We start from the raw sequence: 15207 nt of genomic DNA on the forward strand, positions 1-15207 counted from the left end.
CAATAACATCAATAATCAATAAAAACCTGTAAGGGAAACCCAAGGTTAGCAGCGGATCTGAAGATCCAGGTCCGCCTCTTACAGACACTGAGGTGCTTGGTGCCTGTCGGTGGGTGTATACTGCCAAGGAGGAGCTACACCTTTTCCTTTTTTGCATAGTGTCAGCCTCCTAGCAGCAGCAGCATACACCCCATGGTTCTCTGTGTCCCCCAATGAAGCGATAAAGAAAAAGAAAATTATAAAATATCTATGACCAAAAAGGAACAAAATTAGGAGGCAAGACCTTCAAAAACTTGCTACTTCATTTTTACCATGCATTTCCTTGGCACCCTAGTGTATATATTATATATATGTGCGTGCCGGTGCTGGGGTCCGCTGCAGGGGTGTGTGTGTGTGTGTGTGTGTGTGTGTGTGTGTATTACATACATACACACAATATATACACGCACATATGTAATACATACATACATACACATAATATTTACACACACAACACAGATAATATATACAACACAAACTAGCTCTGGTGTCAATATATAAGGACTTTCTTGATACATGTAAATAGTGGCATTACAGGAAATATGTAGTGTAGGTTACAAAGATATAGCATGCAATAAGACTACATTAAAGGGGTACCCACCTCATACATTTTGGCATATCTTATAAATATGTATGACTGCCTAGGGTGAGAATGTTGAAGCACTGTGCACACACCTGAGTTATCTTATTATGATTGGCGAGAAACATGGACAAGTTCTGCGACTCCTGAATTGACTGTGGATCTGCCATTTTTCGCAAAAACTGAGCAGCCCTACAAATAAATCAAAGTCAAGAAAAGGAGTTAGGGCAAAAAAACAAAACTTCAAAACTTTATCTAGTAGCCATTTAGAATCATTCATCCATTTCCTTGATTTACTCTGTTGGTAATAAGTTTAATTGGCTAAGCAAATTCATGTCAATGTATACAGCTCCGTTAACTGAACTATTTGAATTATGTAGAACATGGAGCAGAATACGGCACTGCTGCAAGTTTGTCTGCAGTTAGAGGGTCACAGTACAAGGGGCCGTTAGGACATCTCACCTCTTATATGCTGAATGGTCATTTTTCACACTGCACTTCATATTTTTGAGCTCATCCAAGACTGCAAACATATTGATGAACTTGCCCAGAGTTAATAAGTAAGCTTCGGACACAAAGTCTTTTCTTCGCTCTGCATGGCAAAGACGTTTCACTTCGGCACAGAAGCGTTCAGTAGCATTTCTCTGTCACCAAAGTCAAAGAGATATTACACAAGTGCCGCTACCATCAGTAACATAAGACTGAGGAGGAAGGTAGACATACTGTGACATTTACAGGGGAAATCTATAGGCATGATCATTGACTGTATTCTGCGATCATCATTGAATAAATACCAACTTTCCGACATATCTGTGATATGCGAGAAGACCACGTAAGGTCACATGGTGGCCTCAACATTTTTTTTATCAAGACACTACCCAAGATTCTACTTACTCTTCAATTGGCACAAAACTATATTTAAAACAAAACATTTTTCTTATTTTATTTTTTTTAAACATGGACCTATCATAAAAAGAACTCAGAAATGTGGAGGTTTAGTGACAAGTAGTCATTGATTATACTATGGTGGCCCCAGAACAAGCACAATACTAACACTATGGAATCAGAAAACGGTTCATATGTTTTTGGCTGTGTCAGTCACACATTTACCTCCATAAATAAGAAGAAGAGAGTCCTTTAAGAGGATTCATTTTGATGCAAATCTATTTACAACTTATTTCTATAACGTCAGAGACTGGTACCTGGAAATACATGAAGTTCATTAGTTTGGTGACCTCTGGCTCCAGAACTTCCACTGTTTTCTCATAGATTTCTACACGGTTTGGCTGTTCATTGCATTTAACCTTGAGGAACATAAAACAGAATCATCATCAAGTGTTGCCAGTACACACATCCATTTTTACATTTACATTAATAATAATAATAATAATAATCTTTATTTTTTTATATAGCGCTAACATATTCTGTAGCGCTTCACAGTTTGCACACATTATCATCACTGTCCAAGTTGGGGCTCACAATCTAAATACATTCAGTCACCATGACTATAACCGAAACGCTACTGGGATGAATATAGTTCATTTTCTCTCCATAGAGTTCGGCTAAGTGCAGGTGCAGGGGAGGTTAATGCCATTAACCTGCAGATTAACCCCATGTCTGCAAGTTTTTCCTGGTGACAGATTCTTTTTAAAGGTGTCATCCATTAGTCTGGCAACCTCTTCTCAATCCATATTTACCGTAATAGTTATACTCCCCTCCGTTGCGGGCGCCATTCCATTGGTGTCGGCACAGTCTCTCCCAGTGACAACATAATAGCATGATGTCACGCAAACCCTGCGGCCTATCAGTGGCCACTTCACACTCTCGCCTTCAGACAAACTGCTTACATCCGAATGGGGGGGTGGTTGAGTGACCAAATCTGCTCGCTCCCTTCCTCCGGATGTATGCGATTTGTCCAAATGAGGAGAATGAAGAGGCCACCAATTGGCCGCAGGGTTCACATGACACCGCTGGAATGGCGCCGACATCAGTGGTGAGTATAAGTGTTGGTATTTTAAAAATCGGAAATATACAGATTGAGAAGGAGTTCTCTGAGTAGTGGACAACCCCTTTAAACCAAATCAATGATTACAACTGAGAGAAGACCAAAGAATTAGCAATGGACTAATAATTTAATTTGACTGAATGGTTGTCAATAACAAAAAAAGATTTCTATAACAAGATCTAAAAATAATTAAAAGGGTATGTTTCCACGGTCAGTAAATGCTGCTTGTTTGATGCTGCGTACAGCCACAGCGTCAAACACGCACGCAGCGTCCAGATGTTACAGCATAGTGGAGGGGATTTCCTGAAATCCTGTCTCCACTATGCGTTAAAAGACGCAGGCGGCAGACACGCGTAAACGGACATGCGGCGCGTCTTTCCAGAACACAGCATTTCCAGAACACAGCTCCGTCGCCACACCGTAAATTTAACGTAGATAATCATTGGATGTGGTAAAAACGCATCTAATGATTGGTCACATGTGTAGTAACAGCGTAAACGCAGCTTACTACGCATGTCTAATTTAAATAATCTCTTACCTGTTCCGCCACCGAAAGTCCGTGTCTACTGCAGTTCTCTCGATAACTTAGCTTACCACGAGAACTGCCGGTTATCGCCGGTCACTAGGTTGGTTCTCACGGTCAGTTGACCGCGAGTGCTAGAGTGTAGGTGATCGCCGGAGAGTTATCTCCGGCGATCATCGACAAGCTCTGCTATGTCTGGATGTCAGGCATCCAGATGTAGCAGAGCTGGACTCGTCGTGGGACACTCGTTATTAAGAACTACGTCAGACACAGGGAGTATACTGGTTTTTTTGTTTTTTCAGAAGATCGATGGCTTGGCTTGGATCACCAGTATAATAAAATGGGAAAAATGAGTGGTGTTTCATTTTATTAAAATACTTAATTCTGCATGCGTGTGTATTTTATAAACCATTTACCAACTATAGGATTAGTAATGGTAGGTATCTTATTGATGCCTCTCCATTACTAAGCTGGCTTAATGTCACCTTACAAAGGTGACATAAACCCCTTATTACCCCATATGACACCACTACAGGGCAGTGGGAAGAGAGATAGATGCCAGGATTGGCGCATCTTTCTGGGGCGGCTGGGAGCTGGTATTTGTAGCCGGGGAGGGGGGGGGGAAAGGGGCAGTATTCATGGCCCCTCTCTAGGCTATGAATTTCAGCCCTCAGCTATCTGTGTAGCCTTTCTGGCAATTAATTATAGGGGGACCCCACTTACATGCAGCCGCACACTCCGGTCCCGAGAGCCAGCGGCAGTGTCGGGTATTGAGGTGCGAGTCTCATGCTAGTCTCTCGCAAGTGTGACCACGGCCTAACGCAGATTTCGTGAGTGTGTGTATCTTTATTTAAGGTCGGGATCACACATGTGAGAAACTCGGACGAGCCTCGCACCTTAATACCTGGCACTGCCATCACTCGGGAGCGGAGCATGCAGCCGCACGCTCCACGGCGGCAGTGCCGGGTATTAAGATGCGAGACTCGTTCGAGTTTCTCGCATGTGTGATCCCGGCCTAACTCTTTATGTACCATTTTATTATGTTTATTACTAAACATCAGGCTTGGTATTATCTATCTATCATTATGTATTGATCTATCTATCATATCTAGCTATCTATCCCATATCTATCGTATCTATCTATCTATCGCATCTATCTATCGTATCTATCGTATCTATCTTATCCATCTATCGCTTACCTATCTATAGATCTATCTATCATCTATCTGTGTATGTAAACATTATTCTTCAATGGAGTATGTAAAAGAAGAGGTTGGACAAGGAAATTACAGCACAATATTTTTTTTTGTATATCTTTATTTAGCTTACAAAAACACACACAAATCCACATAAAAAAAACACACATGAAAAACGCAGATGTACACAGTGTCCAACCCGCAGCGTTTACTGACCGTGGGAACATATCCCAATATATCTGCAAACAGGAAATCACTTTTTTTTCCTTCCCAGAAGCCAACTTTCAATTTCTGTAGCTTTATTTAAAGTGCCAAAAAAATGCATGCAATGAAAAAACCACATCAAAAACGCATGCGGAAAAAACGCATCTCAGATGCAGATTTTGTGCAGATTTTACCTGCGTCAAATCCTGAACAAATACGGAGCCATTCCTGACAGTGGAAACATACCCTAAGGAGATCTGCAACATAGCAATTCCATATCACCTACTCTGCTCACAAATGGCCGGGTGCTGCTGTACACCACCTTGTACTCTGCCAATAAAAGGTTGGTAGGGAAGTGTCACAGAACTTGAGCTTCTCACATCTGCTCTTCTCTATTACCTGAACTGACACTACTTTCATAAAAACACAACAGGCAGGAAACAATTCCTTATTATAGTCTGTGAAGTGTATCCAAGGTGGGGCCATGTCTGGGCATGTATCCAAAGCAAGAGACTTTTAATTTTTTGACAAAAAAGCTATCGTAAGTTGTTACAATGAAACAAAAGAAGGTATGTAACAATCCTGTCCACAATAAAATATGACGACTTCATTTATTAGAGAATTTTACAATAATAAAAATAAACAAAAAGAAAATATAAAATAGCGGAAGGGAGGCCGGATGGCGGTCACCCACTAAATACAGGTACGAGAGGCCGCTCAGTATGGCGGGAGCGGTGGTCTCCCACAGTGGGAGGTGTATACCGATATCTGTATATAGAGGGTAGGTAGTTACCATCTTGCATCCCATTCTCTATGTTGCTGTGTTTCTTCATTTGCTTCATTGATTTTTTTTTTTTGAGGAAGGGGGAGGAAGGTTATGGCCAATTTTGTTTTCCGAAGAACAAAGTTCATTTTAATCAATATATCTTGGAATAAAAATAAGTTCCACAATTGGATGTGTTAAAAAAATGTTACAGTGCTGAGAAAATCCTATAAATGTGCCCTGCTGTGTACTGTGTAATGGCCGTGTCTGACCGTACAGGGATATGGTCTGAGCAAAAAAGTATGCTGACATTACAGCAGGGGATCCCAGCTGATTCTTTTTGTGAGGTAAAACATTTCACTGCCTGTTTTAAAGCAATGTTTTACCTCAAAGAAATAATTTCTGATCCCATGGTGTAATGTCCGTATACCCAGTTTTGCTAACTCCCCTGCCCAGGAGCTGTGGTATGATCAGACCATGTTCCTGTACGGTCAGACACGGCCATTACACAGGGGCACATTCCAATTGTGGAATTATTATTCTTCCAAGATCTGTTGATTAAAATTAACTTTGTCCATAGGAAAAAAACGTTTAACTGATTTAGGAAAATACCGTAGCAGTGGAGTCTTATTATTATATAGGAAAATATTTTATAGGCTATATAAATATTACACAAAAAAGTGAAATGAAAATCTATCTACCGTATCTATCTATCTACCGTATCTATCTACCGTATCTATCTATCTACCGTATCTATCTATCTACCGTATCTATCTATCTACCGTATCTATCTACCGTATCCATCCATCCATCTATCTTGTGAGGTGCCAAGGGGAGAAGTACTAGAAAACAGATATGTTTCTCCCCGTTTCATTTCATATGTATAATGGTATTGATTGTGAAGCTGTTTATTTCACTGTAATCCGGTCCTGGTTTCTTTAGCGATCAGCCTGAAAGGACTGGTGCTTCCCTTCCACACATGTAATCCAGTTTTGACTCCTGACTGCTTCAGCTGATATAATCAGGAACTGCTGGGATCTCAGTCTCTCATCTGCTGGTCTGGGAAGCTGACACAGTAAGGCTGCACGAATTTCTTTGTTGTTGTGTAGGTTTATTTTGTAGTTAGAATCTTGTTGTTAGTTAGTGGCCAGACGGCCTTAAGGCACCATCACACTAAGCGACGCTGCAGCGATACCGACAACGATCCGGATCGCTGCAGCGTCGCTGTTTGGTCGCTGGAGAGCTGTCACACAGACAGCTCTCCAGCGACCAACGATCCCGAGGTCCCCGGTAACCAGGGTAAACATCGGGTTACTAAGCGCAGGGCCGCGCTTAGTAACCCGATGTTTACCCTGGTTACCAGCGTAAAAGTAAAAAAAAAAAAAAACACTACATACTTACCTTCCGCTGTCTGTCCCTCGGCGCTCTGCTTCTCTGCCCTGTGTAAGCACAGCGGCCGGAAAGCACAGCGGTGACGTCACTGCTCTGCTTTCCGGCCGCTGTGCTTACACAGGGCAGAGAAGCAGAGCGCCGAGGGACAGACAGCGGAATGTAAGTATGTAGTGTTTTGTTTTTTTTTTTACTTTTACGCTGGTAACCAGGGTAAACATCGGGTTACTAAGCACGGCCCTGCGCTTAGTAACCCGATGTTTACCCTGGTTACCAGCGAAGACATCGCTGAATCGGCATCACACACGGCGATTCAGCGATGTCAGCAGGAAGTCCAGCGACGAAATAAAGTGCTGGACTTTCTGCAGCGACCAACGACATCACAGCAGGATCCTGATCGCTGCTGTGTGTCAAACTGAACGATATCGCTAGCCAGGACGCTGCAACGTCACGGATCGCTAGTGATATCGTTTAGTGTGACGGTACCTTTAGATATTTTATTTCATGTTTGGCATGTGTAACATTGTACGGCAAATGTGAACAATAAGTACACCTGACACATACCTGTGTGGAACTCGCTAGCCTGCTATTGTCCGTTGTGACTCCATAGCCACCTGCTTGGGCCAAAGCAAAGATCCCTGCTGAGCTATATTCCCACAAATGGTGGAGAATGCGGGCACTTGTGGCTATTGGACTGTGACTGCAGAGAAAGTGCTCTGTGTATGTCCTGGCTGAAAGCTCCGGTGCTGTTGAAGAGCCAAGAGTCCAGTAATATGGAGGAACTAGTGAAATAGTTATTGCAGGCAAATGTTCAACAGCAGCAGACCAATACTTACTTCCAACAAGCCCTGGACCAGCAAAACCAAATTCAGCAAGAGCAGTTGAATGCTATAGAGCAGGCTTTGGTTCGGCAACCACAAGATGAGAGGGATCATGCACAAAGTGTTGCTAGTGCGCGGAAAGCCGTACAAAAGACTCTGCTTAAAATGACTGCTGACGATGATGTAGAAGCGTATCTCACCGTATTTGAACGTATTGATGAACGTGAGCATTTACCGGTGGACAGATAGGCTGAAGTGGTTGCTCCATTTCTGAGTGGAGATCCACAAAAGGCCTATTACGATCTAAGTGGAGTGGATGCTATCGACTATACCAAATTAAAAGGCAAAATCCTAGCAAGGTTGGGAGTACATTTATGGACTTTTATGGAACATCAGCCAGCCCACTCACAAATGCATGATCTTATCCATCTAGTAAAAAAATGGCTGCAACCAGAGATTTTGACATCCGCAGAGATGGTGGAACGTGTTGTTCTAGACAAGTACCTGCGGTCCTTACCTGCTAAGATTCAGAGGTGGGTTGGACAGGGTGACCCATCTACAGCCGACCAGTTGGTGAATATGGTCGAACGCTACAATGCTTCCGAAAGCCTACTCCAAGGGACGTTATCACCTCGCGGGGCTCCCAAGAAATCGCCAGAAAATACTGCGAAACCTGCTTCTTCTTCAAAAGAAGAGAACTTTGCAATAAAGGGTAGCAGACCCACAAAGGACTATGGAGGCGGTACGGTCTCACAGCAAATCAGCAGACCCTATCAGGCGTCTCCAGCGAGGAAGCAAGGACCTATACAATGTTGGCGATGTCGCGGGCTTGGCCATGTAGCAGCTAACTGCCCAATGACTACAGAGCCAATGGAGTGTAACGCTATGAGACACCTTTCGTTATATGTACAGTCAGTCTGTGTTGCAGAGGTCCTCACAGGAAATGAACGACACGTCTGTTGCCTCGAGGTCGACGGCCATAGTGTGAATGCCCTCTTGGATTCTGGCAGTCAAGTAACTCTGGTACATGCCAGTTTGGTGGACCCTAGAGCCCTAACGAACTTAACCTTGGGCATTAGTTGCATCCATGGCGATATAAAAAAACTACCCCACTGCCTGGGTCACCCTTGCCACACCAGTAGGAACCAAAAGACATCAAGCGGCAGTCCTAAAGTCTATGGGACATGATGTAATATTGGGGAGAGACTTTCCCTTATTTTGGGACTTGTGGAGCCTTAAAAATGGCATGAACACTCTAGTTGAGGAGGGTGCCGTGGGCCTAACCCCTGAGCCATTGCCGCAAGATGGGGGGGTCCATCTCAGAGGAAACTCCAGAATCTGTAGACTCACCTCTGGCTGTATATGCAGGTGACACAAGTGAACTAGAGGAGGCTATAGAAATGCCAGGTCTTGAGGTGGCCCGTGGTAAGTTCGGGACCGCTCAGCACCAGGATCCTACTCTAGCAAGGGCATGGGAAAATGTAAAGGTCTCTGAGGGAAAACCATTGTACCCAGGGGCTCAAAATGAGTTCCCACATGTAGCGCTGCAACAGGGTATGTTGTATCACAGACAAAGTGCGAGGGGTGGTGGTAGAGCAACTAGTGGTGCCCAAGTCCTTTCGCAAGGTAGTTTTGGAACTGGCACATAAACATCCCTTGGGGGGACACCTGGCCGAAGAAAAAACAAAACACCGTATTCTGCAACGTTTCTTTTGGCCGGGTCTAGTGGTCTAGTGGGAGACGTGTCCCGGTATTGTCAGTTCTGTCCTACGTGTCAATTGACCGCACCAATGTCACATTTTAGTAGCACCCTTGTGCCTTTACCAATAATAGAGGTACCCTTCGAGAGGATAACAATGGATGTAGTTGGCCCATTAGTTAAATCTGCCAGGGGTCATCAGTACATTTTGGTAGTACTAGATTTTGCCACTCGTTACCCTGAAGCAGTACCTCTGCGGAATGCCAATGCGAAAGCAATTTCAAAAGGAGCTTGCTAATATGTTTTCTCGCACCGGCATTCCGAAAGAAATACTAACGGATCAGGGAACCCCCTTTATGTCTGGAATACTTAAGGACTTATGTAAACTACTAAAAATCTCCCACTTGCGTACTTCAGTATATCACCCTCAGACTGACAGATTGGTGGAGCGATTTAATAAAACCCTGAAGGGAATGTTGAAAAGGGTGGTAGATAAGGACGGGAGGGATTGGGATGCTCTCCTACCATATCTCCTGTTCGCTATACGTGAAGTACCCCAATCCTCCACAGGCTTTTCGCCTTTTGAGTTAGTTTACGGGCGATGTCCTAGAGGCCTGTTAGATATTGCTAAAGAGACTTGGGAACAAGAGATGACTCCTTATCGTAGTGTAATTGAACACGTAATGCTTATGCAAAAAAGAATTGAGACAGTCATGCCAATAGTTAAGGAATGTTTAGAACGTGTGCAACAGGCCCAAAGCACGGTATACAACCGAGCGGCTAGAACACGAGTCTTTCAACCCAGAGACAGGGTGTTAGTATTAGTACCTACTGTAGAAAATAAATTTCTTGTGAAGTGGCAGGGCCCATACGAGGTCTTGGACAGAATAGGTGAAATGAATTATAAGATATATAAACCAGACAAGAGGAAAACCGAACAAATCTACCACATAAACTTGCTTAAGGCCTGGCGGGACAGGGAGAGTCTAATGACAGAAGCCACCCTTAATGATGGACCTCATAGGGCACCACCATCTGTGGTAAATGACCCCCAGGTAGCACTGCCAGAGGTGGGTATTACAGAGACACTATCCGAAAGTCAAAAACGAGAGACCAAGGAAGTTATACAGAAAAACGCAGAGGTTTTTTCAGAGCTTCCTGGTCGTACTCAATTAAACATGACATTGTTACTGATCCACAGGCCCGGGTACGACTAAAACCATATCGAATTCCGGAGGCTCGGAGACAAGCCATCGCCCAGGAAGTCGAGAAAATGTTAGAACTTGGAGTCATTGAAGAGTTCCGGAGTGGTTGGGCTAGCCCAATCGTGCTGGTGCCCAAACCCAATGGGACTATTCGATTTTGTAATGATTTTTGGAAATTAAATGAGGTATCGAAATTCGATGCCTACCCGATGCCGAGAGTTGATGAACTTATAGAGAGACTGGGTTCGGCCAGGTACATATCCACTATCGACTTAACAAAAGGTTATTGGCAGATTCCCCTCACGGATTCAGCCAAAGAGAAAATGGCATTTGTAACACCCCAGGGACTGTTCCAGTACCGTGATATGACATTTGGGTTGCATGGTGCTGCAGCCACCTTCCAACGTCTAATGGATATTGTCCTTAAAGGGACTCTGTCACCTGAATTTGGCGGGACTGGTTTTGGGTCATATGGGCGGAGTTTTTGGGTGTTTGATTCACCCTTTCCTTACCCGTTGGCTGCATGCTGGCTGCAATATTGGATTGAAGTTCATTCTCTGTCCTCCATAGTACACGCCTGCGCAAAGCAATCTTGCCTTGTGCAGGCGTGTACTATGGAGGACAGAGAATGAACTTCAATCCAATATTGCAGCCAGCATGCAGCCAGCGGGTAAGGAAAGGGTGAATCAAACACCCAAAAACTCCGCCCATATGACCCAAAACCAGTCCCGCCAAATTCAGGTGACAGGTTCCCTTTAAATCCCACGTCCAGTATGCGTCCGCATACTTGGACGATATCATTGTCTTTAGTAATGACTGGGACACACATTTGACAAAAGTACAAGCCGTCTTGGACTTGATAAAAACTGCTGGGTTAACTGCCAATCCTAAGAAATGTACCTTGGGATTGGAAGAGGCTCGCTATCTGGGATATAGCATAGGGCGAGGAGTCGTAAAGCCACAGACCAATAAAGTGGACGCTATTCAGAATTGGCCACGACCGGTCACCAAAAAACAAGTCGGAGCCTTTTTAGGGATCGTTGGCTATTATAGGCGCTTCATCAAACATTTTGCCACCATCGCGGCCCCTCTCACAGATCTTACCAAGGGCTCGAAATCTATGACAATAAAGTGGAACGCAGAAGCAGAGAAGGCCTTTCAGTATTTGAAAACGGTCCTCTTTGACCAACCAGTGTTGGTTGCCCCTGACTTTAAAAGGGAGTTTATTGTCCAAACGGACGCCTCTGGTGTTGGCCTCGGAGCAGTGTTGTCACAGGAAGTGAATGGCGAGAAACACCCAGTGGGCTATCTGAGCAGAAAGCTTACCAGGGCAGAAAAGAATTATAGCGTGGTTGAGCGGGAAGCCCTGGCTGTGAAATGGGCCCTATACACCTTACGCTATTATTTACTAGGTTGCCAATTTAGGCAAGTAAGGGATCATTCACCCCTAACATGGATGTCCCGGGCAAAAGAGGGCAATGCGAGGGTGACACGCTGGTTCTTGGCATTACAACCTTTTAACTTTTCCGTTGAGCACAGGGCAGCGCAGCGCACGGGAATGCAGATGCATTGTCTAGGACACACTGCTTGGCAGCTCGTTGTGTCCAACCCTACGGGCTCGAACAGAGGAAGGGGGTATGTGAGGTGCCAAGGGGAGAAGTACTAGAAAACAGATATGTTTCTCCCCGTTTCATTTCATATGTATCACGGTATTGATTGTGAAGCTGTTTATTTCACTGTAATCCGGTCCTGGTTTCTTTAGTGATCAGCCTGAAAGGACTGGTGCTTCCCTTCCACACATGTAATCCAGTTTTGACTCCTGACTGCTTCAGCTGATATAATCAGGAACTGCTGGGATCTCAGTCTCTCATCTGCTGGTCTGGGAAGCTGACACAGTAAGGCTGCACGAACTTCTTTGTTGTTGTGTAGGTTTATTTTGTAGTTAGAATCTTATTGTTAGTTAGTGGCCAGACGGCCTTAGATATTTTATTTCATGTTTGGCACGTGTAACATTGTACGGCAAATGTGTACAATAAATACACCTGACACATACACCTGTATATATATGTGCCTGTCGCTGATCAGCTGGCCGCGACCAATCAGCGACCTGGGATTTCTGTGACAGACAGACAAACAGACAGAAGTACCCCTTAGACAAATATATATATTTATTTGTCTAAGGGGTACTTCTGTCTGTCTGTCTGTCACAGAAATCCCGGGTCGCTGATTGGTCGCGGCCAGCTGATCAGCGACAGGCACAATCCGACCGCGAATTGGCCCCTCCCTACTCCCCTCCAGTCAGTGCGCCCTCCATAGTCCCCTCCAGTCAGCGCCCACATAGCGTTTTAGGACTGCGTTACACCGCGGCATAACGCGGTGTAACGCAGTCCGTTAATGCTGCCATTAACGCTGTACGTGTGCCCAACCTTTTACTATTGATGCTGCCTATGCAGCATCAATAGTAAAAACATATAATGTTAAAAATAATAATAAAAAAATCAATATATTCTCACCTTCCGCGCCAGCCTTTCTCGCTCCTCACGACGCTCTGGTCCCAAGAATGCATTGCGGCAATGACCAGAGATGACGTAGCTGTCTCGCGAGACCACTACATCATCACGTGTTATTGCAGCAAGGCATTACTGGGAACGGAGCGTCGTTAGGAGCATCGCTAAAGACCTGGGCTGGATCCGGGGCCGCCGGAAGGCGAGTATATAATTATTTATTTAAAAAAATTTTAATTTTTTTTTTACAGGGATAGGGTGGCCACATTGCTATATACTACGTGGCCTGTGCTATACACTGCGTGGGCTGTGCTATACACTACGTGGGCTGTGCTATATAATACGTGGCCTGTGTTATATGCTACTTGCGCTGTGAGACTCTTTCGCCAGGGGCCCTCAAAAACCTGCAGCTGGTCCTGGCTTCACTAATTGTTCGCCGGCGGCCGGACGCGACCAATCAGCGACAGACGCAGTCTGGCCACGAATTAACGCGGGATTTGAACCACACTTCGCTAATTGGTTGCGTCCGGCCGAATCCTGTGTATTCATTGCATTATTCTGAAATCTTCATTAATAAACTACATACATATTCTAGAATACCTGATGTGTTAGAATCGGGCCACCATCTAGTGCTCTACATAAATATCTGACTTTTTTCAAATAAAAGACACTAACAAAAATGCCTGTTATATATAAAATACTAAAGGTACCTTCACACTGAACGATGTCGCTAGCGATCCGTGACGTTGCAGCGATCAGGATCCTGCTGTGATGTCGTTGGCTGCAGAAAGTCCAGAACTTTGTTTCGTCGCTGGACTCCCTGCAGACATCGCTGAATCGGCGTGTGTGACGCAGATTCAGCGATGTCTTCACTGGTAACCAGGGTAAACATCGGGTTACTAAGCGCGGCCCTGCGCTTAGTAACCCGATGTTTACCCTGGTTATCGGCATCGTTGGTCGCTGGAGAGCTGTCTGTGTGACAGCTCTCCAGCAACCAAACAGCGACGCTGCAGCGATCAACATCGTTGTCGGTATCGCTGCAGCGTCGCTCAGTGTGAAGGTACCTTAAGAAAAGTATTTGAACTTCATGGCATTTTTACAACGCTGAGAGAAAAAAAAAAGTGAGTCAATAAAGCTTTCTTATCAGCTGCACAACTACACAATGTGAATGAGGCTGAACACGGTTTAACTTACACAGTTGTAAATCTCAGAAATATCTATTTATATAATTGCATTGTAATGTTTTCATTTCCTGTTCTGTCCAGATGTCATTGTATCCCAGAATTCCAAGCGGAGGAAGTTCACCGACTGCCATATTGGGACACCCAAGTGATGGGTGTCTCAATATGGAAACTGCTGCTGGTACCAACCTATTGCGCGGTACGACCAGCGGAACACCGTTGCATCACACTCACAAGCAGCCTCTTGAACAGTATCACCAACAGAACACCGTCGCGAACACGCCGCCGGGATCAGCCGAATGATTCACTGACAGCCGCTATCTTTGTACAGGAGGAGTGCATGCGCAGTTTTAATGTGACCGCCGCGGTCTACACAAAGATGGCGGCGGTCTGAATAATGCGCAGGTGCAGTGAATCATTTGGCTGTTCCCAATGGCAGATGCATGACATGTCTACAGGCAGAGGAAGCCAGTCACAATAAAGGGGTTTTCCCACGAACAAAAGTTCATTTTAAAAATTGACTGTGTGACCGTGTACGGAGTATACCACATCTCCTGGGCAGGGGAGGAAGCAAAAAACAATACTGACATTACAGCAGGGGATCACAGAGGATTAATTTTGTCAGATTAAATATTTCACTGACTGTTAATACAATATTTTACCTCACAAATGTATTCTCTACGATCGCCTGCTGTAATGTCAGTATTGTCTTGTGCTTCCTCCCCTGCCCAGGAGCTGTAGTATGTTCTGTACACGGTCAGACACAGGGGTAAGTGTGTCTGACCGTGTACGGAGCATACCACATCTCCTGGGCAGGGGAGAAAGCAAAGTACTGACATTAAAGCAGGGGATCACAGTGGATTCATTTTGTGAAGTAAAATATTTCACTGACTGTTATTACAAATATTTTACCTCACAAAATGTATCCTCTACGATCTCCTGCTGTAATGTCAGTATTGTCTTTTGCTTCCTCCCTTGCCCAGGAGCTGTGGTTTGTTCGGTACACGGTCAGACAGACAATTTTTAAAATTAACTTTTGTTCGTTGGAAAACCCCTTTAAAAAGCAAATATCAACACCAACATGGCTCCTGCTAAAAA

The 15207-nt window shown here is 44.5% G+C and overlaps 1 protein-coding gene across 2 annotated transcripts in view; it reads right to left on the reverse strand.

Annotated features, from left to right (window-relative positions):
* Positions 1 to 15207, reverse strand: part of CYFIP1 (cytoplasmic FMR1 interacting protein 1) — a 129732-nt gene that overhangs the window by 94324 nt on the left and 20201 nt on the right. For both annotated transcript variants that reach the window (XM_069757843.1, XM_069757844.1), the window contains exons 5-7: positions 1822 to 1923; positions 1082 to 1263; positions 715 to 811 (exon numbers count right to left, since the gene is read on the reverse strand). In XM_069757843.1, coding sequence (XP_069613944.1) covers positions 715 to 811; positions 1082 to 1263; positions 1822 to 1923 — 381 coding nt within the window. The remainder of the gene's footprint in view (positions 1 to 714; positions 812 to 1081; positions 1264 to 1821; positions 1924 to 15207) is intronic.

The sequence above is a fragment of the Ranitomeya imitator genome, chromosome 3 (assembly GCF_032444005.1).
Source record: "Ranitomeya imitator isolate aRanImi1 chromosome 3, aRanImi1.pri, whole genome shotgun sequence".
Lineage (NCBI taxonomy): Eukaryota > Metazoa > Chordata > Amphibia > Anura > Dendrobatidae > Ranitomeya > Ranitomeya imitator.